The sequence below is a fragment of the Eulemur rufifrons genome, chromosome 15 (assembly GCF_041146395.1).
Source record: "Eulemur rufifrons isolate Redbay chromosome 15, OSU_ERuf_1, whole genome shotgun sequence".
In the NCBI taxonomy this organism is placed as follows: Eukaryota; Metazoa; Chordata; class Mammalia; order Primates; family Lemuridae; genus Eulemur; species Eulemur rufifrons.
In genome coordinates this window covers 86,141,805-86,166,626 of record NC_090997.1, presented here as the reverse complement: position 1 = coordinate 86,166,626, position 24,822 = coordinate 86,141,805, and the positions used below count along the sequence as shown (strand labels likewise).

Sequence of the window (24,822 nt, the reverse complement as noted above, 5' to 3'; positions counted from 1 at the left end):
CTTTCTTTGTGTTGCTAAGTACTATAATCTTTGACCTGAAAGGAAGAATACTGTTAACAAGTAAATATTTAAAAGGTCCCATGAAGTATAATGTGCATGAGTTTGTGCCTGGGGAGACCGTCTGCTGGATGAAAGAAATGACTCACTTTTCATCTCCTAATGAAAGTGAGGTGGTTGTTTTACAGTAGGTTGAAAGGAAGTATTTTAAGTGCTAAGGGTTAGGTTCCTTTTTCTTTTTAGATTGAGTTGGCCATTGGGCTTCACTGATTTGAGGGTTGCCTGGCAAGTCATGGTTCCTAAGTGTACTAGTACTCTGTGAGAGTGAATTAGCATTATTGTGAATGAATGAACTCTGTGCTACCAAAGGCTATTTGGAACAGGGAGAGGAAACGGAACCATGACTCACTGATGTACTTGGAGAGTTTCAAGGGGGAATCACTAATTTCAGAGCCAGACTTAAACAGAACCTGAACTGGGGTAAGGAGACGGGGATTCTAGTCCTGACAGTGCTACTGACCGCCTTGGTGACAGTGGTCTACCTTCTGTGCATAATAGGATGTGTGAATCATTTGTCACAAGTAGGGACCTTCCAGCTTCGAGATTCAATAAGTCTTTGAATTCTGCTGATTTTCTGGTTTGCACAGAAGTGGGTGTGTATGTTTTAATGGCCTTCACATGGGATTCATCAAGCCTCCATTAAATGAAACTTTATTTTTAAAATTTGAAGTGAACTTTGATCACAACATTTGGCTACAAAAGTCTGTAACAGAAAATGGGGAAGCATGTAAATTTTGATTTATAAGGCTGTGGGCAACTGATTTCCTGTGGCTGTGGCATTTGGCATATGAAGTGGTGCATATGTGATGCTTTTTGGAGAAAAGTTAGTTATTGTCTACAGGCAAAAGTTTTGCTTCATTAGCATTTCTTCTAAAAAGCTAAAATAGCTCCTAGTTGCCCTATTTGATATGCTTTAGAAAATATTTAGACTAACCTACTAGGATATATCCACAGACATTTTGCCTTAAGAGAATGCACACCAACCACCGTCCACTTTTGAGCTCTGGCTATATAGTTTTACAGAGTCACTATAGTATAAGAAGCATCTTGTGTTCTATTTTCATTCCGTTACATTCTTTCATGCAGGCTAAACTGACAGATACCTCGAAATGTCCTTTAAAAGTGATAATTTGGTTTGTTTAGTTTTATGTTTTGGGGAGTAGGTTTCTTGAGGGTGATGATTAAATTTGCTATAGTTTTATTACGGCTATGAGAATACATTGTCATAGAATAATTAAGAAAAAAAGGCCCCCAAAATATTTTAAAATGGTAACTTTCAAGTTACAGTATTCTCCCCTTATCTTCCGGGAATACATTCCAGGACCCCCAGAGGATGCTTGAAACCGCAGATAGTACCGAATTCTTCATACACTATGGTTTTCGGGTCTGATAACCGAGCAGGCTATTAGTAACCCGGGAGCGGGTAGTGCACACAGCGTGGATCCGCTCGCTGGACCCAGGGATGATCCACCTCCAGGGCAGGAGGGCTCCCAACGGCAGGGGGTTTCATCACCATACTCAGAACAGCGTGCAATTTAAGTCTTCCGGATTATTTCTGGAATTTTCCATTTAATATTTTCAGACTACAGTTGACCTTGAGTAATTGAAACTGTGGAAAGTGAAACCATGAATAAGGGTGGAGGGTCACTTTGAATAATACTTGAAAGTTTCTATAATTTTACCCCTTTTCTCTGCAGCGTAAGCCACAGTATAATATCTGCTGCCAATGTTTCCCCCCTTAAATAAGTGGTGTCGATAATCCCTTACCTATTCCTTTTGCTGATTATACCCTGCAGATTCTCAAGTTCAAAATGATATGCCTGACAATACAATGATGATTCTTTGTTCTAAGCGCCTTCTAAAGTGCTCCGTGCTTGACTCATAACCCCACTAGGTGGCGGTATTGCTGTTCTTTTCCTGCTGGGGAAGGTGCTTCAGAGAGGCTTACCCAAGATCCGATGTCAATAAGTAGAAGTGCTGAAGTCAAGATCAGAATATTCAGATATTTTTCTGATTCAGATATTTTTGCTTCTGCCTCTCTGTGTTGTTCTGTATGTTGCTGAAAGGGGAGAGGAATGTACTAAAGCCTTGCTTCTTATATTATCTATTCATTAATTTTTTTTTTAAATAGATAAGGTCTTATTCTTTTGCCCAGGCTGGAGTACCGTGGCATGATCATAGCTCACTGCCGCCTCAAACTCCTGGGCTCAAGTGATCCTCTTGCCTCGGCCTCCTGAGTAGCTGGGACTACAGGTGTGTGCCACCATGCCCAGCTAATTTTTAAATTTTTTGTGGAGATGAGGTCTTCCTCTGTTGCCCAGGCTGGTCTCAAACTCCTAGGCTACCATAGTCCTCCTGGACTGCTTACTCCGATGGACCGACCAAAGGCTGTGCGTGCTGAGCGGTGAGGGCTTAGTGAGTCCCTGCCAAGCCACTTTCTTACTACGTACTCTGAGCAAGTCTTGGATGCAGTTCCTCACCTGTGGGCAGGTTATTATAATGCAGAGCTTCCAACCACACATAGGGTGTGGAGGATGTGGGAGGACGTGCCCTCCAGGTAGCACACAAGCCAGCAGATCCCACACTTGTCTAATAAGCCCCCAGGGGATTCTCTGGCCCTTTCCCCAAAGATTCTGTGCATCTAGGGTGGGCCCAGTGGTCTGTACTTTAATAAGCACCCCAACCTAATTTTGGGATCAGGCCAATTTGGGAAACACTGATTAATATAAGCCCCTCGGATGCTGGAAAGCCTGGAACACACTGCCCTCTGTACTGTTTCTTCCTTTTCGCTCCTCACCCATGCTGTCCAGAGAAAGTACAAAAGACACTTCTGAATTTTAACCTCCAGGTTGATGGAGTGAATGGATATTTGACTGTTTTTATTTTATGAGCTACCCTCAGGTTTCATTGGATGCAGGATCCTTTGCTGGTTCCTAATCCAGATGTCAGCCGGTGTTAGAATACAAATACACCTTCCCTGTGAATCCACCCAATTCTCTTCTGTCGGAGGCTTTATTAAGGAGGGATTGTTCTACTCTGCCACCTGCTGGTCAACTGCAGGCAAACCATACTGTGTTTTGAGGATGGCTCCGTATGTGAGACCCGATTTCAAACATGATTTTCAATGGAGCGAGGAGGAGGTGAGCAGTCTTATTTCTAATAGAGCCATCTGCTCTAAGTTAAACTTTTTACACTTAATGTTGCAATCTGACAAAGTTAATTTCCTCTACTGGAGCTTTCTTCCAGCCCAGCTGTTAAAATTTAATAACAACATTTTAAGAAATCAGTTTGCTGTGTTAATCTCAGAAGGGATTTTTTTTTATATGCGACGTGTCTATTCCATGGATAGATGATCCTGGCGATTCAAGGCAGTGGGAAGCCAGAGGGAGTTGAAGCTCCGTACTGTTGGAGAGGTGCGATCTTGCAAAGTGGCTTTACTTCTCTTAGGCTCAATTTGGTTTCAATGTAGTTGCAGTGAGTAGTTATTATTATTATGATTTTAAACTGTGCCTGACTCTGGGTCCCAACTTTGCCAATAAGCTAGCCCTGACAATTAGTTTCTAAAAAGTTTGTGGAGCACCTGCTAGGTGCTGGGCCACACAGTGGTAAACTGCTTCGATGAAATCCCCGCTGCCGTGGAGCTGGCATCACAATGTCTGTTTCCTCGTCTGTATGGTGAAAGTGAATGACGGGATTATCTCAAAGATCTTTGGTCCCAAGCTTCTGTCGCTTAAATAAACAAATAGTATGAAGTGGATGACTTAGTTTTCCTGGTAACCGGGGAGGCAGCATGTTGTGTCTTTCCTGATGGTGCCGGGCGTTCAGACTCAGAGACCCATTGGCCCCTGCGTGCTGTGCAGGAAGCTTTTGAGGTTTTGCATTGGATGCACATTTGAACATTTTTAAGTATTAGAATTGGAAAAATGGCAGACTTCTTCTTTTTCTTTGTTTCTTAAATATTAACATCGGAAACACAGAACGGTTGCTTGGCAGGTCTATCTATAAACAAAATGTAAACTTTCTCAAAGATCAGTGGCTCTTAAATGAGGGGTAGGAGATGTAGCTTACATAGACCACGAGCTTTTTAAAACACAAGTGCCAAGCAAAACCCTCCCAAATCTGCCCTTGACCTTTTGAATAAGAATCTTTTACAAAAGATGGTTCTGATGTTCAGCCACAGTTGAGAATCAGAGCAATAATACAGTTTCAGTTGGGCCTGGCCCATCCTGTGTCTCTTGTCTTTGAGTGATGTGAGGCCATTAACATATGGGACTCAGTGTCCCGGGTGTTGTGCTTGGCTGTGGATCAGGGACACCCACAAATATTTACCGATCATCCCTCTGTTCACCACCCCCCCCTCCCCGCCCCTGCTGCCACCTTCATTAGGCTGATGGCAAAACATTTGATTAGACTATTGATTTTTTTAGTTATATTTTACTATGAGGCAATATCGTAGTTAAGTAAATTAGAATTTGATCTTTCTTCGGACTTCCCTGTAATCTCAGCTTGTAGAGGATGCCTCTTCTGAAGATGGCATATTATTACTTGTATGCTTATTAAGTGACTTAGTTAATTCTTAAGTGATGTCACTTTCTGTATCTCAAATACAGGCTATGCCCTGCCATAATTTCCTATATGCTGAGTAACTGGTGTTGGACTCTATTGTTGATGTCATTACCTTTTTCCCCTTCTTTTGAAATGTAACTTACTCTTAGCTAAGCATTTTCTTATCAACTAAAATGATAATGTATGTTTTATGGAACTGTATGGTGCCTGGTACTTTTCTTCTGTGTTCATTTTTTTTCCCCAGAAAAATTATCAGTAAAGCAAACTTCAGAAATGCCTGGAACATTTTGAGTGAGTGAGTGAATGTATGTATAATTTGGAGTTTTCTATTGTTTTAATTTTTCAGCTATTTTTAGTAACTGACATTCCTTATGAGGTAAGGTAGCTATACCTACACTATTTTTGTAGTAATTTTTTTTAACTTGTCAAGACTTCACACTTCTCTCTTTTTTTTCTTCACTGTTTTTTTTTTTATTTCATCTTATTGTTATGGGGGATACAGAATTGCAGGTTACATACGTTGCCCATGTACCGCCTTTCCCCCCAAGTCAGAGCTCCAGGCGTGTCCGTTCCCCAGGTAGTGCGCATTGCACCCATCAGGTAGGTATATGTCCCTCCCCCCCTTCCCGAGTCAGCACCTTCAAGTGTTACCATTCCCCAAACGGTGCGCATTGTGTAGGCATACCCCCATCCCCTCTCCCACCCCCCACCTCAGTCTGATATCCGTTTGGTGTCGTTCCTAGATGTGTATTTAGGTGATGTTAAGGGAAACCAATTTTCTGGTGAGTACATGAAGACTTCACACTTTTCTTTTTTTTTTTTTTTTTTTTTGTTGAGACAGAGTCTCACTTTGTTGCCCAGGCTAGAATGAGTGCCATGGCGTCAGCTTAGCTCACAGCAACCTCAGACTCCTTGGCTTAAGCGATCCTACTGTCTCAGCCTCCCAAGTAGCTGGGACTACAGGCATGCGCCACTATGCCCGGCTAATTTTTTTCTATATAGATTTTTAGTTGTCCATATAATGTCTTTCTATTTTTAGTAGAGATGGGGTCTCGCTCTTGCTCAGGCTGGTCTCGAACTCCTGACCTCGAGCTATCCACCCGCCTCGGCCTCCCAGAGTGCTAGGATTACAGGCGTGAGCCACCGCGCCCGGCCCACACTTTTCTTTGAACCATTCATTGCCTCACCTCATTTTGGGGAGAAAAATGTGTCCAACAGCTAGGCAAAATGACACAAGTGAGGTTATTTTTAAAATTGCGTTTTTATAGGTGAGACTCGGGTGCTCACTTCTTTCCCTCCCAGTTCTGGCAGGAGTGAAATATTTCCCTGAGGGAAAACGTTTTCCTGATGGGAATCTGACTCTCCGTCCTTCCCTGCACGTGACGGATGTCATTGTAATCACTGCTCCTGGCCTCAGCCGGTCACCTCTGCCTGTCCACCAGCCGCATCTCCATCAAGGACTCCTAGGTCACCTGCTACCTCTTTGCTGCTGCTGTTGCTGCTGCAAATAACCTGCTAATTATTGAGTGCTAATAATGTCAGTATTTTCTCATTTAGTTTTCGTGACAACTCTAAGAAATAAAGTCCTTGGTGTCTTAGGCATGCAGGGGTTTGAGCATAGCAATGAGAACCGAGGACCTGCGGTCCTTCCTCACGGAGCTACTTTTGAAGCAGCTCTGTCACAGTTCTCCTGTGTTTCCGGGAGATGGCGTTGTGCTGGCTGGGGAAGACGGCAGGTAGAAAGGACACTCTCTAGAACGAATGCTTCCTTTGTGCCGGCCGGTCTCCATCAGCCCACTCCAGCCTGCCATCGGTGGGAAGGGCCTGGTGTTTATTTTGCAGAAGCACTTCATCCTTCTTTGAAGTTCTTTTTGACGGCGTATCTTAGAGTAGCGTGTTATAATAACAGAAGTTCTCTTGATTTAACATATCCAGTTTTGACGCTGGGGAATAAGTGTTTCGACTCTAAATTTCTGAGTGTCTTAAGTGTTCCTTAGACCTTTTGTTTTCTAAGTTTCTCCTTATCCTTTAAGACTCTGACAAATGCGATTGCACAGGGACAACGGAAGTAGTCCTTATCAAATTGGATTCCCCTTCTCTAAATCGCCTTTTTACTTGGAGATTTTTGAGGGCTGTTGAGAGTGTTGGCAGTGCCTATGGCTGTAAAAATTGTTGGGAAAGAGAAAAACACATAAAGATAAAGCTGTCTTTATATTCGCTTGTATGTTTCCATGTGTCCCAGAAAGCTTAAATTTGTTAAGTGTTTAAAGAAAACATTCTTATACAATGAGTGAAATTTTGATAGATTTAAATTTAATAAATTTGTGGGAGAAACACAAAAGGCCACAGCCTTAAGCAGATTTGCATATCGCATATAGAAACTTAGAGATCAATTTTTAGATACATTCAGCTGTGAAGTGTTCCTTTAATTACTCAAATAGGAGTGTAGGAAAAGGACCAGCTGACTCGGTTTATGAGCAGTACCGAGTCCATGGTTCCCTTAGTGGCAGAGGGAGTGGAAAGTTTTAATATTATTTTATAAAAATAGCTTTTAAAATGATTTGGGCAGTTATAATATTATTTGTGAAGCTTAAACACAAAATACTGCTGTATCTTGTTGATGAACACATAGGTATATAGAAAAAGGGTGAGAAAACCTGTTTGGGAAAAATACCAAATTTAGAATAATGTTACCACTGGGAGATGGGGGAAGAGAGAGATGTTTGTTTATCTGTAATATTTTATTTTAAAGAAACTGAAGTCAATATGGCAAACCATTAATGATTAAATCAGTGCCAATTTCTCTCCTTTTCTCTAGTTTAAAAGAATTCTGACATAATGAGACCCCGTCTCTACAAAGAAATACAAAAATTAGCTGGGGGTGGTGGTGCGCACCTGTAGTCCCAGCTACTCAGGAGGCTGAAGGAGGAGGGTCACTTGCGCCCAGGATTTGGAGGCTGCAGTGAGCTATGATGACACCACTGCACTCCAGCCCAGCCAAAAGAGTGAGACCGTGTCTCAAAAACGAAATAATTCTAAATGAGAATTAGAAATTAGATGATTAAAAAGTTTACAGTGTATGTGTAGCATGCAATTGATGGAAAAATTAAAATAAAAAATAATTAAAACAACCCATTATGCTATGTCCTGCTTATAATATCCACTGGTAATATTTTCAGGATATCATCCTCATCTATCTCTTACTGATTTTGTACTATATGTATACTTATGGTATAATGTTTGTGCATTTTCGGTGAAATTATGAGTAGAAACTTCAACTCTGCATATTTACCTGTAATTGTCATGTAACAGTTTGAAATCCACGATTTTCCCAAACTTTATTAACGTGTATAAAAGATGCATGTTAGAGGCTTGTTTGAATGTAGATTCCTAGGTTTCTCCCCAGAGGCGTTTACTATATAGGACCCAACTCCCCCGCCACAATTCAAGGTGATTCTGGTGGAGGTGTCCTAAGGAACACATGTGGAGAAGTATTGGTTTGAAGTTTCCCTGCCTGTGCAGTCCACACAACTCTGAGTGCCATTGATACTTTTTCTAATCCAGAGTCTATAGTCTATAGATCAAATAAAGCCCACCACCTGTTTTTGTAAATAAAGTTTTATTGAAACCCAGCTCCCCTCCTTTGTTTACATATTGTCTGGCTGCTTTTTTGCTACAGTGACAGATTGAGTAGTTGCAACAGAAACTGTAGAGTTGGCAAAGCCTGAAAATATTTACTGTCTGGCTCTTGTATCTCCTCCAGCATTTTATGTGAGAGAATACCAAAGTCCAGTAAAAAAACTAGAGTACATTTGCCAGGAGAGAGTTGAGCATGATGGTAAAGAGCATATAATCGACCAGTTCTGTGTAACCAGCATTGATTTAGTGCTTGCTGTGTGCCAGGGACTGTGCACACAGTGACAAAAGCCTCCTTCTCCCTCTTGAGTGGCAACTGCATAATTGCAAATGTGATAGGTTAAGAGCAGCAACTCTCTGCGTGGGGTGTGATTGGGAACTCGTAGGAGGGACGCCTAACGTGATCTAATCCCTACAGTCAGGAATGGTTTTTTTGGCATCTTTAACCCTTGTAACTTGCCCAGCAGATGCTTGTGGTAGATGAGATTCAGAAATATGCACCCACCCTACCCCTCCACCCTCACTTGCTCGAGTGGAGCATATTTCCCTGCCCTGATGCTGCTGGGCTTGGGCAGGTGACCGGCTTTGGCCAGTGGGATGTCGGCAGTCCCCCTGCCGAAGAGGCTTGTGCAGCGCTTGTGCTCTCTGGTGCCCTGGGCATGGGAAAGATAAGCTAGGACCCGCCTGCTGGTCCTAGGAGGGGGAGGAGAGATACCTTCAGGTCACCACTAAGTGGACCAACCATCCTGGTGTACCTGTGACTGTTCCCCATTTTAAAACTGAAGTTCCATGTCCCAGGAAATTCCTCCGTCTTAGGCACACGGGGACAGCCACCTCGGAGCAGAGCCACCCTGACCTCCAGACCACGCACTGACTTGTGAGAAATCATAAATGATGATTGTTGTAAACAACTGAGTTTGGGGGGTAGTTTGTTATGAAGCCATGGGCAAGTGATATGGGGCCCAATAAACATTTGCTTATTTTAATCGAGGCAGATCTTGGCAGAAGTTTTGAAGGGTGAGTGAAAGTTAAGCAGGTGGAAAAGATGAGAAATGTTCCAGACGTGGAGGCAGAGAGCATGGTGTGACTGGCAGTGTGGAGGACAGAGTTTGGGGGGCAGAGCTGAAAGCGGGGTGGCCCTATTCCCGGGCATTGCAGCAGCCCAGGTGAGACATCTGCAGGCAGTGGCCCTCAGCACGGTGGAGGGAAGGCCGCTGACTGCGTGTTGGGCAGATTCTCAGCTCCACTACCTAGTTACTTGGGGACCATCGGCAAGTTACTTTATCACCCTTCTCCTCAGTGTCTCATCTATAAAATACGTCTGCACTTTTAAGATGGTAGCAGTGCTCTGTCTGGAACAGTGTGGCTGAAAGCAAGTGGGTCATTGTGACTATTTGCTCACTGGTTTCAGAATTTTTTTCACAGTTTTCTTTGTCCTGCCTTTTTAAAAAAATTTCTTAATCTCATTTATTTTTACCCAGTTATTCCGGGATAACTTGGGCTTGAGGAAATGGAATACTGTGAAGTAATTGAAGATTACTCATTATACTTCATCTACATATTTTCAGTAATTTAAAAATTGCTCTTCAAATTAAAGCCACTTTGGCTAAAAAAAGTCACACTTTTCATCACGTCATGACCTACCTCACACATGCAAAACCAACAATAGGTGTTCAAACAGCTACACAACCAACCACAGCAGGCATTATTGGCTTAAAATTGGATTTTTAAAAAATAGAACCTGAAAACTTCCAGTCTTTAAGTTTTTTTAATTTTCAAGGCACTCTGATATGACAGAGACCAAGATTCAGAAAGTAAGAGCCTAAGATCACACTGCAGATCCCCAACCCAGTGTCAGCTGCTCACAACCCTTGGTATAAATACTTCTGGACCTTTATTAGATTTTTTTTCCTGTCCAAAATTTCTATAAAGTATAAGATTTTGGCAATTTAGCTTGCTTCAACTAATCTCCTATTAGGCCAAGTTTTCCCAACTTTTGCTTTTATAAACAGCACAAAATAAATGGCTGAAAAGCAATTGAAAATTTTGAAAAGCGTAAGAGTACAAAAAAAAAATCTCAGAATTCTTACAAAATGAACAGAAATGGTTAAAGATACAACAGGTCAAAAAGTTGCCCTTGGGACCCCACTACATCAGTTTCTTATGGCTGCTGTAAAATAGCACCACAAACTTGGTGGCTGAAAACGATGACAGTTTATTCGCTCATAGTTCTGGAGGCCAGAAGTCTGGCGTCACACGGTTGCGGGACAGCTCGCCCTCCGGAGGTTCTAGGGGAGACCCTGTTCCTTGCTGCTTCCGCTCCAGTATCAGGCTCTGTGGCCTTTTCCTCCTCTGGCCGAAATCTCCTGCTTCTCTGCATTTAGGGCCCAGCCAGTTAATCCAGGGTCGTCTCCCCATCTCGAGACTCTCAACTGAATCACAACAACATACCTTTTCCCATATAAGGTAACATTTATAGTTTTTGCTCTCTCACCCTTCTAATGCTAAAAAATTAGTCGTTTGGGGGCTGTTCATTTTATGCCAAGTTGTTGATTTTATCGAATTATTATGTTTGCCAAATTCAGTAGTATACTGGAGCCACCAGATGTACTGGCTGTGAGAGGCAGTTCTTACATTTTCAAGATTTTAGCAAGCACGTTGTTAAATTGTTGGTACTTGAAAAATTGGCGATGGTGAGAGTCTTTATACTAGGGAGATTGGCAAATAGGCGCTACAAATCATGGTTTGCCACGTCCCCTGCCCTAACCCCGGAGCGTGGGTTTACTAAGATACTACTGGTTGGCCAAATCCCCTTGAATACTAGAAAACTCCACTCAGAGAGCATTTCTCATCCCAAAGAACCCACTCAGACCCTCAGAGACTAGACTCAGACCCCCTGCATGTTTCTTGTATTTCCTTTTTTGCATTATGTTGAAAGTAACTGTGCATATCTGTCTCCTACAATACCTTTTACACTCCTCTAGGGCAGGGCCCTATCTTTTGTGCTTTAGAACCAGCTTGGCTGGCTGATCTCCCAGCAAGAGATCAATCAATTTGTGAACTGATCCTTTTAACTGGGCTCTTGCCCATCTCTGGAGATGACCCATATACTGATGCCTGGGGCGTTGCAGTAATACTGAATATGTGTATTTGCATTTCCGTCTGTTTCCTTGTGTACTGAGTGCCACTGATTAAAGAATTTTAGGTACTTTGTACCCAATTCTGGTAACTTATATTGTTAGAAGTAAGATTTATCTGGTTCACTGGAAATCACTGCTAGTATCAGCAATATATAACATGCATTTAGCGTGTAGTAGTGGCATAATAAAAGTAGGCGGAATTGATAAAATGTCTTAAAAATCACGTATATTCAGGGTAGTACTAGAGACTCATAGTGAATATCATTTTAAATATAGAGTTAATTAGAATAAACTCTTTGGAAGGTCACTAAAGTTGACTGAAAAATTATCTTAAATATCTACCAGGAAAAGCTGATGTAAAAAAAATTTTCCACTGTCACAGGGCCATTAAATTCACTTGGTGGAACCCAGGAGGTCCCAGCCTGTCTGTGTGGATTATCGGGTAGAACGTGGCTGCTTTTTGAATCTTGGCTCACTGCTGATTGCACCGGGGGGTTCTGGGCAGGATGGTTGGAGTTTTGGGGGATGGAAGCATACAGATTAAGAAAAGCATACAGCCTCTCCGTTAGTAACCTTCTTTCTTCCCAGAGTGAAACAGTATAACTATATGAATAATGGAATTTTATTATTAACCCTTTAATTTGGATTATATACTTTTTGCCAGTTTATAAATTTTGCTTTTGCTTTTTGTGATTTAGTCATAAAGGAATGATCGCTGTAAAGGTCTAATTATCTTCTTACCTTGAAATATGTTAAGATCCAAAGAAAGAGGTAACATGGAAATGATGGATGGTTCCATCGCTCACCCTGTGACCACCATAGTTAAATGCTGGCTGTGTGTAAGGTGCTGTAAGGGACAGGAGGATGAAAGAGGAGCCCCCTGCCCTCTAGTGCTGTGCTAATTTAAAGGTGGTCCATGGACTGGCCTCATGGGGTGCTTGTAGGAGTTCAGAATTTCAGCCCCTTCCTTAGGCCTAAATCCTATTCCACATTTCAGTAAGATCTCCTGTGATTTATGTTCTTAAAAAGTTTGCAAAAACAAAAACAAAACCAGATTGACTAGGCAGAACAAATAACTATAGTGATCACTGGTGAGGCCACAGGAAAGGTATCAAGAACAAAGGAAGTCATGATTTAAAAAAATTTTTTTGGTTTGGAATTTTATTTCTATTTCAGAATAGATTTGCTCTTGGTCTTCTTATATCAGAAGAATTTCAAAGTTAATGCTAAGTTTTAGGGTTCCGCCCCATCTGAACACCTTGGATTGGGACATTTTCTGGGTTCAGGTTGATACAGATTTTGCATTATCGACTGCTCACCAAGCCTCTGACAGCCCACGTTCTCTGTCCGTGGCGGCTCCTGTACGAGGGACAATCTTTAGCTCTTTGCGGTGCGTTCCACCTCAGGGGATCGAGGGCCGTAATCTGCCATATTGCTCCTGTATCAAGTGATCCCATGGGGACAGTGTGGCTAAGGCTTAGGATGTCAGATCTGTCCTTTTCAGACACGAAGACATTGAAAAGTGGCAGTTGGGCTTGTGATGATTTGTATGCATAAATGTTTGCCATTTGAGGGCAGCAACACCATTAATTCCATTGAAAGGCATCTATGACTTTTAAACTAGGGTTTAATGAAAGGGTAGTGCTTTTCTTTCTCTTAAATGCTGGAGCAGTGGTAGGTGAGGCAACCTGAAAATAGCACCGGCTCTGAACAGGTAATAGCTGTGTTTTGTCTTCCATGACTTCTTCCTTGAGTCCAGTTGTTTAATGCCTTGGGGGGTGGGGGGTGGATAAGGGAGGGAGGATTTCGTGTACCATGGGGAGCTTGTTTGCTGTGGTGCTGGGAGTAATACGGTTTGGGGATTGTTTTGTTTTGTTTTGTTTTTTGGCTATAAATATCTGGCTCAAACTGTTTACTTTTGATGTCAAGATAAGCTTTCATTATTAGTGTGTACAAATTACCTCATAGAAAGATTTCCATTTAAATCTACTCTTAAATTATTCACAGGAGATGACAGTTGGAAAACCTACTGTGCCCTGTCCTAGAAGCTAAAGGTCCCTGTGGGTTGTCTGGGTGATTCATGTGGTAATCTGATGAGGGGCACACTTCACTGCTCCCTGCTTCAGAGCAGGACGCAGTGTAGAGCCGTTCTGCTCACCGCTGTGCGAGGTTTTTTCCACTGTCCCTGTCCGGACGCCTTCCGTGTGTGCCCCGCTCCCTGCCACACCTGCCAACCCCAGTGGGTCCAGCCAGCCGGCACTGTCTCATGGATTTCTAACTTCAAGGTCCTGCCTCTCTTGATCTCCCTTTTAGGTTGGACAGGGCAGACGAGCTACACACGGAAATTAGAAGTCGCAGTGCTCATTTGTGGCCTTTGAGGCCAAAAAGCTGATGGCACTTGAAATTAGTTCCTACTTTGGCTGGCATTTGCCACAGATGGCTAGTAGAACGATCTCAGGCCCGATCGGGTTCAGGGGTTTGTCTAATCCTATCTCCTGTCCTGTTTAATAATTTGTATTAAATCAAAAACTTTCATCAGAGCTAAGCTCCTTTTTAAGGATGCCGGTATATATTGAAACATGAAATACTGTGTCTTTTGTCAAGGACCTTCTAAACTTATTCAGTCTATCCCTTTGACTCTTGGTAGAAATATAAATAAATCTTTGCAAATTAATGGGTATTTGATTTAGGAATTCCCAAGGAAGAAGACTCTAGAACTTCCCCTAGTAATATGTTCTGGTGCTCCTAGTTTTTATAGTTAACTTTTCCTTAATGTATTACTTAAATCATTTCTGAGATAATATAATTTCTTGTCTTTTTGTCAGTAATGATGGGTTAGTGAGCCTCAAGTGCTGAGAAATTGATATAAAAGAGGCAATCAATCATAAACCTGGTATAGATCCACCCGAGGGTCATTATACAGGGGCTGCTCCTCCAGCCACTTCAACCCTTGGGCTTCCATCCCGGTGGTAAAGGACAAGGATGCTGGCCCAGGAGGCAGCTGCGACAAAGCCATTCTACGAAGGCTATGCATTTATTCTGCGAGCCCTCATTGACTCCCACTAAACATGTAATTTAAGCAATCTTGTTTATCTGATTCCCAATGCCTGAAGCTCAGCCATGGCAAAGTGGTAGGCAGGGAGCAGTTATTGGCACATGTGGTGACAGCAGGGGTTTCAGTTTGACAGCCTGACAGTGAGAGGGGCGTGGGGAAGCGCAGCACAGTGTGAGCGTGGATCAAATCTGTTCAGCATGTCTGTACGCAGGGTCTACAGAGAATGTGTTCCGTTGTAGATTTTCATGGGGGAAAAATGGTTAAATTAAGATGTTTTTATTACTTTGGAGATTATAGCTGAAGTTATTTGAAAGAAACAATTATACTCTAAAAGTAGAGATTTTCCATGGCAGGGTTATTATGAGGATTAGCAATAATATACATGCACCTCGTGGCACAAAGTAGCCATGGCCCTGCTGCTGGGAGGATTTGTATGGCTCTTGGGTTGACGGTCCTGGTAATTAAAATGTGTGCTTCATCGTAGTTGCTAAATAAATATGGTTTGAATATATGCAATAGCTTCATAAGAAGCTGATTTAAGACTTCCTAAGCTAATTGTAGTATATATCTAGCATGAATAGTTAAAATTTAAATATTTCCCCCAAAGCTGATTTAAACCATTACATTCTCTCTTGGCCAACAGGAACTCTGATCCACTTATAAAAGAAGTTAATTTATTTGACATTCTTTTACATAAATGAAGATTTAATAATCAAGGCCCAATATAACAGAAACATGGACTAGATAGTAGACAGAGAATCGGTTATAATGCAAGTGTATCCCTAGGTCTTGAGGTTTGTGGCAACACAGTTTCTGGAAATCCAGCGTAGGTGGACACATTCTGAGGGAGAGTCATGAATGTAGTCTGTGAGTGGACCACTTATCATTTTTGGTTGCTTGGCAGTAAGTATTCCTTTAGCCCCTTCCATTAGCTCTTTGCTGTGTGCAGGGATGGGGTACCAGAGGAAAGCTCACTGGTTACATCCATGCTCTTGTAATGTATGCACACTCTAAGGAGGGGGAGTTGAGAAAAAGCACTGAACAGCACTTCTGGTATATAAAGAACAGCATAAGGTTTATTACAGAGCTTAGATATTTCCAAATTAAAAATACAGCTGCAGCATGTAGACAACTAGGAGGAGAGAATTGCATTCATTGTTTGGACTCCATGGATCCTTTGAGTGTGCATAGATGTGTGTTGGGAGTCCTACAAATCTCTGAAATGGTAAATAGCATTTGTGGGGTATTTATGGATTTTCTGGTGAGGTATTCTTTTTTGTTTTTTTACGTTTCATTTTATATTTTGAGATCTTCAAAAAGTGTCTTTGATTCAGAAAGGATATACCAGAAGCTTGAACTTTGATGTTAGCCACTGGTGTTATGCATAATTATATTATTTTTGCACTTATAATAGTGGTCAAGGTAGAATTATCATTCCAATTAATAATTGAAACAGGCCCAGAGCAGTTGGCAGTGTAGCAAGCATCCCTGGTAAGTGTGAAGCTCTGGTCCCAGTGATGTCTGACACAGTCTGGTCCTGATTACTGACTGCTCTGTGTGACATTGGGTGTGACATACTTCCTCTAGGTCCAAGTTTCTCTAGCTGTAAATTGAAGGGTTTAAACTACACGATCTCTTAAGGGCCCATTTAGCTTTTAAACTGAGTCTATATCTGTGCCACCTGGGCTGTTTTGTAGCCTCACCCTTAGTAGTACCTGTCCTCTGTTGTCGTTTCCATGGTGTAGCATGAACTGCCCATCCTTGGAGCACTTCCAGATGTTCTGATTTTCTTCTACAAATGGTCTAGTCCCAGTAAGCTTGGAGAGCCTTTTTCTTTCTTTCTTTTTTTTTTTTTTTAAATCTCAGTGAATTGTAGTAGATGTATGGTGCAAATTCTACTTTTATAATTTTTAATAGGAGTTTATTTGTGATTGCAATTTGTTATTTTAATATTTTTGATCAATGCTGAGTAAAGCAAAGCATGATGGACCTAGTTCTCTAGTTACCTGCCTTATTCCACATAACACTTTGGGGAAGGGAATGTTGACTGAAGTCTACATAATGGAAAATTGTAGGGACTTTAAACATTCCTAGGGCCTTGGAATTACAGTATGTTGGCCTTGGGTGAAATGCTACACCCAAATGCATTGCAAGATGTGTCTCTAGATAGTTTGCAGCTGAGGCTTAGGGCAAGAGCCTGCAGCTAATTGCCACTATCATAGCTCTGAGATGATTCTCTGTGATAGGATGATCACTCAAGGCTGGAGAAGAATGACCCCCAGGAGCTGCCGGTGAGGGAGCAGAGGAGAGTCCTTAGCCCCACACTCTGGCTGCTGGTGACAGGCAGGAGAGGCGATTACAGGTGCATAATGGCTGCATTTCACCTTTGCTGAAAGCTGAGAGTGAAGTGATAGCTGGGTGGGTGTTATTCTCTTTGGAAGTATAGTTCCTCAGATGATGGCATTCCTACATCCAGTTGGAAATGCTGGATATGTATATAACTATATCCTGTATTAAAGCCCTTCTCAAAATCGCACTTGCAGAAGGATGGTCTGATAATTAATAAGCAAGTTCTTTCTTTTTACCCCCGGGAGTCTGTATTCCGCACAGACTTGCATATGCACAGCTTTGCAGGAGTTCGGAAGTTTGAACTGCCACTGAAGTATTGACTGTGGAGAGGCGGAGTCTTCTGTCTCCAATGAGGTGCCTTTGGTGTCGCGAAGGCCTATCCTCTTTCGCGGGAGTGCTCGCTCTGGGATCCAAGCACTAGCCACGCCGCCTGGTTTATTGTTTGCGGAGTCCTGCGGCTCCCGGCGAGCGGGCGAGCGCCGCGCAGACTGGAAGGCGGCGAGTGGGCGGTTTGTGATTTTGCGCTGTGCTGGGCAAGTGAGCCGCGCTCTGATTTCTGCCGAGCAACCTGTGCGGGTGAACTTTAGACTGGGTGCCGGGCTTCGCGATCAGTCCTTCTCTCCAGGGCGAGCACTTCCTTCCCTCTGCAACAGCCGGTTAGCGCTCTGCCCTTGCGGGGAAGGATGCCCGGGAGCGCAGTAGGACGTCAGTTTGGGATGCTGGGGACACACCAGAGAGTCGGAGTGCCTTGGCTCTGTTCTTCGCAAAGTCTTGACAAGTGCTCTTGAACACCCCGCTTCATTTTTGAGATTGTACTTTTATTTATTTTGATGTTGTGGCTGTGGATATCGCTGATCTAGAAACCGAGTGCCACAGTGTGCCTAGGGTAAAACATTGTTTTTTTCTTCTTTCTTAACCCCTTATTTTCCTTTTCGTTCTAACTGGGTGACACAGAAGCAATCTTTTTGCATGATGCTGTGCCTGACGCTCAGCGCTGTCTGAGTAAGTGGGAAGCGACAGGCCCCTGGGAAGGACCCGGCCCAATTTCAAACCCGGAGCTTTTTGTTTGTGGGGCCGTCCTTTGTCTCTAGGCGATTTTGATGTGAAAGAAGATGAAAAAGGAACGCTCCTCGGGTTCCTTCAGACTCAAGCCACATGCAGGCTCTCTCTCACGTGCTGTGAGTTGGATAAATTTCTCCTCCTTGTCCAGGCAGACAAAGAGGCTGTTTCGCAGCGATGGAGAGCTCTCCGTCTGTGGGCAGCAGGTGGAAGCCGACGATGAGAACTGGATATACAGAACCCAGCCCAGAAAAGGTGACTTGATTTTTTTTTTTTTAATTCAAACATTTTCAAAAGTTTGTTATGTAGAAGTCTTTGTTTCTATCACTGATTTCCCTTCGTGATTTTTGCCCCCATTAGGAGTTTCTTTTTTGTTTTTGCATTGGAGTTCAGCGCCATTCATTTGTTTACGTGTCTAAAATAAAAATGCTCTTCCAGCTAGACGCAGCTTGAGATCATATCCTTCTAAGAAGGATAAAATAGCTGTTATTTGTCCTCGAGCACAGTCGCTTCCTTCATCAGATCCACATGCTCATGTGACTTGTGAAAAGTTCAATGGTAACCCACCATCAGAGAGAGAATTTTCTGCTCTTGCAAGGATGGGGTTAGAACGTGAACACTGACTCTGAGAGCACTTTGGGAATCACGGATAATCTTCTTGCATCTTTCTTCTAAGAAGATTGATGAATTACACGAACACCTGAATTAAACAGGTGTTGGGCTGTGGCATTGGGGGAAACGAACACACCCAGGTGCTTACCCTTGATATCTCTGCCAGAAGGAGTTACTGGATTTCTGTCAAGTTTCTTTTCAGACCAGTGTTGGTCTCTGTTCTCAGGATTAGCATGTTTTGCCTCGCTCAAGGTGAAGAAAAATACCAGTCCTGCTGGGAGAGAGGGAAATGTTTCAATATTTCTTAACACACCCCTATTTTGTATTTAGAATTGCTGAGTTCTTCCTGTTAGAATGTGTAGAGACTGAATTGTTAAGCTTTAAAATGGTTTCTCCATTCGGTGCCGTGGCAAAGCCCAGTAGGGGAGCGCTATTTAAGTATTACAAAGGGACCTAGTCCAGACATTCCGCGTGATTGTGTTTTCCCTGTTTATCACATTCTTCCTTGTGCCAAGAGAAACCTCGCTGGACTCTTTCAGAGACCTGTTCTTCCCCCTCTTTGGGGAAGCAAAACTGCTGAAATGTGAGACAATCAACTAAGTTAAGTACGTGCTTATGAGTACAGTAATTATATCGCACAGTCTGAGAATTAAATGCAACCCTTCTTCAGGGATAACGTGTGTTAAACCATTTGTTCTTGTCTATTAAACTGTGGCACTAGAGGGACTAGTTAATACTTTTTGAAGATGTGAGTTGTTTATTATGTCATGAAGGTGGTCAACGGTGATCTACTCATTCCAAGCGGTAAAATGTGGGTTTTTAGTTCAGGTGCTGTATAATTGCCAGGCTTAGAAAAGGCATTTGTGCTTTCTTGGCTCCAGTTGTGTAGTTTAGTAAGTCTGTGAACTTTACTTTTCTAAATCAGGACTAAGCTGTGGTTTTGGGAAATGGTTGGGTTGTAATGTTTGAAGCAAAAATGTTTGAAGGGTGGATACAGTAGTACTGTGGTTGCTGGAGGGTGTAGTTTTGATTCCTTTGGTCTTTGTTGAAGGTTGCTTTTTAGGACTTGTTTTACTTTAAGTCAACTGCTGTCAAGTTTCTGTTAAAGACTGTGTACATGTGGGTGGCTTCAGGATTTCTATTGTAGATGCTTCATCTAAATTAACACTAAAAGAAAGTGACTGAATTTGCATGTGTTAGTTTTAGTTGGGAAATAAGGCAAATACTGTACACTTGACTTATGGAAGATAAAGAAGTCATTGTAAAGGACAGGGTGACTTGTGAAGTGAAGGAAGAACTTGCTAAGATAACAATACCAAATATTGTACCCTTTATCCCTTATTTTAATAGGGCATACAGTAGCCTCATGAAGATAAACAGGGGCATAATACAATGTGTAAGTTTCTATAGGTTTTAGAAATAATTGGGCATGAATAATATTATCATTCTTGACATATGGAGTTAGAATCCTTAAAAAGCTGCCTATAGGTAAAAAATTCAATGTTATGTTTTATGTTCACATTTGACTTACAAAAGAAAATTGGCTTCCAACTTAAACATATTGTCTCAGGGGCATGTTATAACAGTTGATCTTTATTCCATATAATTCTTTCCTTTGGAGAAATGCAGAAGTGACATTTGTTTACACTAGCAGATCAAAAGAGGAAAAGTCTGGAAGAAAAATTATACAGATTGAAGTTCTTTCTTAAGTGCATCAGATAAGCTGAAACCCTAGCAAAGATTGTATCAGTCAGTACTAAGAATGGCCACAGTAGGATTTGCTTGTGAATAAATATGCATTGGAAGACACATTGGTGTGGTGGGAATGTATGGCATCTTTTATATCTGTCTGCCCAGATCACCTTCCTTTCAGTTTACTCCACCTTCCTTTCAGTTTACTCCCCGACCCTCCTCCCTTACATTAACATTTTTTGATTTATACAGATTTCTAAAACCCTACTCTCCCTCGTCCCCTCCCTGCCCCCCACACTACCGTCAAGCGGTGATAGTCAGAGGTAGGGCAGTTTTAGCTTAAGAAGCCATCCTCACACCAACCGTCCCCCCATGGGATCTCTGGTTGGCGGGAGTCTGGTTCCGCAGCCTCCTGGCCTTCTCCCTCTCCAGCAGCTGCTGCAAGGCCACGTTGCTTGCCTGTTCCCTGCCCACTGTCTCCAGGTATCACTGCTTTGCACCATTAGCCCGCTGACTTCCCACTATCAGTGTGGATAGTATGTTGTAAAAGACACACATTCATTTTCTAAGACAGAAGGTCTTTTAACAGGGAACTTCTATGCTGGATTGCTTATCAGGAACATCAAAATAAAGTTTTAAAGTGATTACCCCTGTGGATTTCTATCAGTACAACAAGTCCATAGCTTTATGATTCAATGTTGTTCCTTAGAGTCAAGAAACTAAAAATAAAATTACAATGCTTGAGATTTCTTTGGAAGTATCTTTTTATAAGATTAGAAGCTACTAATATGTATCTTTCTACTTAGACTACTATTCTTGAGCTTAAAAAGCAATTAGAAGATACATATTGTGGCCGGGCGTAGTGGCTCATGACTGTAATCCCAGTGCTTTGGGAGGCTAAGATGGGAGGATTGCTTGAGGCCAGGAGTTAGAGACCAGCCTGGGCAATATAGCGAGAGACTCTATCTCTAAAAATAAAATCAAAAATTATCTGGGCGGGGTGATGCGTGTCTGTAGGCCTACCTACTCAAGAGGTTGAGGCTGGAGGATCAATTGAGTCCAGGAGTTTGAGGCTTCAGTAAGCTTTGATCGTGCCAGTGTACTCTAGCCTGGGTAACAGAGTAAGACCCTGTCTCAAAATATATATATAAAAAAAGAAGATACACATTCCTATGTAAGAAGCAATCACTCATAAGCACCTGTATGTTTTCTTTTGTTACACCACGTGACAAGTTTCAAAACTCTCTGTATTGACATTTGTACTCAGAGAGATAAGAACGAATTGGGTAACAGCAATTATTAGTTCTTATATTCCTAGTGTGATATGACCTACTACAATAGTAGATGATGCTTTGATTTAATTAGCCATAAAATCAAGGGTTTGAGTCAGTATCTTCTGCACAGTTAAAAAGTGGAATGCAGTTGTAGATGAGACAATAAGTAGCTTTCCATGTGGAGTTGTGAGAGCTTTTACTGGGAGAATTATTACCGAGTACTGTGTGCAGGATGCAAAGAAAGATAGCACACAGGCCCTGAAGTCAGGGAGTTCATACTTAAATGGAGAAGCAGATAAGAAGTCTAAAGGGGAATTAAAGAGAAAATGTAAGATAATTGTGAAGAAGTGTAACAGGAATGACCTGGATGAGAAGGTCCAGCTAAAGGTACTTTATTTGGAACATTTTCGTGTTTTGCATGGTTTTATGGCTGTTACCATTTAATTAAACACAATTTAACAAGTACCTGCTTCTTTTGCAGCGCTCACTGTGGAAGGTTCTCAAGGAAAACTAATGACTGGTAGTGTTTATTCTGTGCTTCCCTTTTTCTTCCTCACTCAAATCAAACCCAAGAGGTGGAATAACAATGGGGTGTCCTCTCACTGAGCGGAGCATGTTTTGTTGTGGTCTCAGCTCTCCATTTAACGGGACAGAGTCATGATTGATGATCCTGGTATTGGCTGATCGGCGGATAGAGAGGCTCATTGACATGCAAAGCCTTGTTTAAAACAATGTTTCGTCATTTCCTTCTGGACTTTATCATTATGGACTATAACATTACCCGATTTGAATCATTTGAATGTCAGGGCCCTTCCTTCCCAGCCACTACAAACATGGCCAGAGAATAGCCTTACTAGGTGTCAAGGGTAATGAATAATCCATACACTAGATAATCAATCTTGAGTGTGGGAGTTGGCTGTATGTAAAGTAATTTCATCCCAATTTCCCCCCTAATAAAATAGTTGCAGAGAATAGGATCCTTGTGTATAATTAGGTTAGCAGTATTTCAGATATTACAATGGAGAAAAGTGGTATGGAAATCTAAAAGCAGCAAGGTCAAGAGTCAAGATCCTGTTTCCATGTAAATAGCTATGATTTATTTTTGATAATAAAATCTTTAAAATTGTGGGACTTAAGGATCACTTCTTTATGGCATCAAGGCAGCCTAAAAATTATTGGCAAATATTGTCAAAGTGGCATCCCAAATTTATGAGTAAAACCAGATAAGTAAGTTTTCTTTATTCTGAGCGTTACTCCATACATCAGAAAAATGGCTAAGTGGTGTTTATCCTGTTGTCTTAACAAAGAGACCAGTGAATGTAATGTTTTCCCAATTACTTCCTACTGAAGTTGACATTCTGTGAAAGAGACAGACAGCGAGTGCCGCTTAATATTTTATTTGGTCCATTGAGACTGCCCTTTACTGACCTTCGATTACTTTTTTCTTCCGAACTTGGGAACCTTTATTATCTCACTGCCTTGTTTTATTGCAAAAATGTGTTTATTTGGTAATTGAATTGTTGACGTTCTATTGAAATGATTTTATCTAATATCCTTCTTTTATTACTTTAAAAAATTTGTGGGTTTGCTTTGAGATTTAGACACTTATTTAGATTACTAGTAATAGAGTGATAAAAGTAACTTATTGTCAGGGTTTGGGTTTGGAAGTGAGTAAACTGTATTCTTTTCCATTGAAATATAATTGCTGAGTTGCAGAAACTTTTTTTTTTTTTTTGAAATTGATCTTTACAAACCATTATTTTAAAAATAATTTTAAATGACCCTGCATATTAATTAGGGTTAATTTTTATAAGTCTCTTGCAATTGTTAAAGAATGTGTTTTATTTCCATGTAATTTCAGGGTTTTTTGGTTTAATTATAATATTTTCTATCAAATTAGAGTTTTTAAAAAGCTACAAAATACCCTATCAAATACTTTAGTTAATGCTATTCTCCATTCTGAATGGTCTTCTACCTCTCTTGCTGTCTCCAATCCCCTCCTCTGCCTGGTGACTTCCTACTTAACCTTAAGAAAACTCTGTGAAGGAGGCCAGGCGCGGTGGCTCACGCCTGTAATCCTAGCACTCTGGGAGGCCGAGGTGGGCGGATCGTTTGAGCTCAGGAGTTCGAGACCAGCCTGAGCAAGAGCGAGACCCCATCTCTACTAAAAATAGAAAGAAATTATATGGACAGCTAAAAATATATATAGAAAAAATTAGCCGGGCATGGTGGTGCATGCCTGTAGTCCCAGCTACTCAGGAGGCTGAGACAGGAGGATCGCTTGAGCTCAGGAGTTTGAGGTTGCGGTGAGCTAGGCTGATGCCACGGCACTCACTCTAGCCTGGGCAACAGAGTGAGACTCTGTCTCAAAAAAAAAGAAAACTCTGTGAAGTCTTCCCTGATCCCCTCAGGGCAGAACTAATTACTCCCTTCTCTGTTACTTCTCTACCTTCATCATCCCTGTGTAATTGCATTTATCATACACTGGATTATACTTATTTGTTTACTTGTCTGTGTCTTGAACTAGACTGTGAAGTCTCTTAGGATAGAGACTAGTCATATATCTTTTTTTATCCCCAAGGCTAAGTGCTCAGTATTGCTGAAAGGGTGAACACAACTTCTCTGGGACTCAGTTAAACAGTGCTATTTGCATAAGCTAATGTGCCAAACAAATGTTTTCTGAATTTGGCTTAAAGAATGATGGGTTCTAGGTAGCACTGCGTGCTTACTACCAGTGCTCCAAACTCTGAACTTTTTTGAGTGTAGCAAAAGAGAGGGTTCGGTTTATGGGAACCCTTTTGGTGGTTGCTATTTACAGCCTGCTATTTACTGTTGCGCCACTCAAGCTATGCACGTATCAAACATTTTGTAAAAACATTTGATCGTGACTGTTTTGGCCAAGTAGTAAAGTTGCCATTAGTGAACAGAGAGGAGGTATGGAATTGATGATGCCAGACCTGATGAGGAGAGGCTTCAGGGTGCTATTGCAGTCTTTTCTTAACTAGTTTCCCTGCTTCCACCTTTGTGTGCCCCCCACACCCCCCCATTCAGGCTCACTGTAACACAGCAGCCTTGATGACCCTTTTAAACACCAAACGTAAGTAATGCCATGTAACTTAGCTGCTTGAAATTCTTCCATGGCTTTCCTTCTCAGACAGCTTAATGACCAAGCCTTGACAGTGTTCCCTAAGGTCCTGTGTGGTCTGCCTCCCTCAGCCCATTGCCTCTCCACGCCTTCCTGTCACTCTCCTCTACAGCACACTGGGCTTCTTACACTTGACCTTCCCCTCTACCCAGAGCCCCAGCTGTGCGCCTGGTTCCTCCCTCACCTCTTGCAGGTCTTTGCTCACAAGTCATCTTAGTGACCATATCTAAAATGGTC

General features: G+C 41.9%; 1 protein-coding gene across 5 annotated transcripts in view; it reads left to right on the top strand.

The window, feature by feature from the left end:
• The window catches only part of NHSL1 (NHS like 1), a 243,738-nt gene that overhangs the window by 83,018 nt on the left and 135,898 nt on the right, over positions 1-24,822 (top strand). For 2 of the 5 annotated variants that reach the window (XM_069488919.1, XM_069488917.1), the window contains exon 1: positions 17,272-18,117. The exons of the other annotated variants lie outside the window; for them this stretch is intronic. In XM_069488919.1, the coding sequence (XP_069345020.1) occupies positions 17,916-18,117 (202 nt within the window). In that variant the 5' untranslated portion in view covers positions 17,272-17,915. Of the gene's footprint in view, positions 1-17,271; positions 18,118-24,822 lie in introns of those variants that run through there. 5 annotated transcript variants of the gene reach the window in all.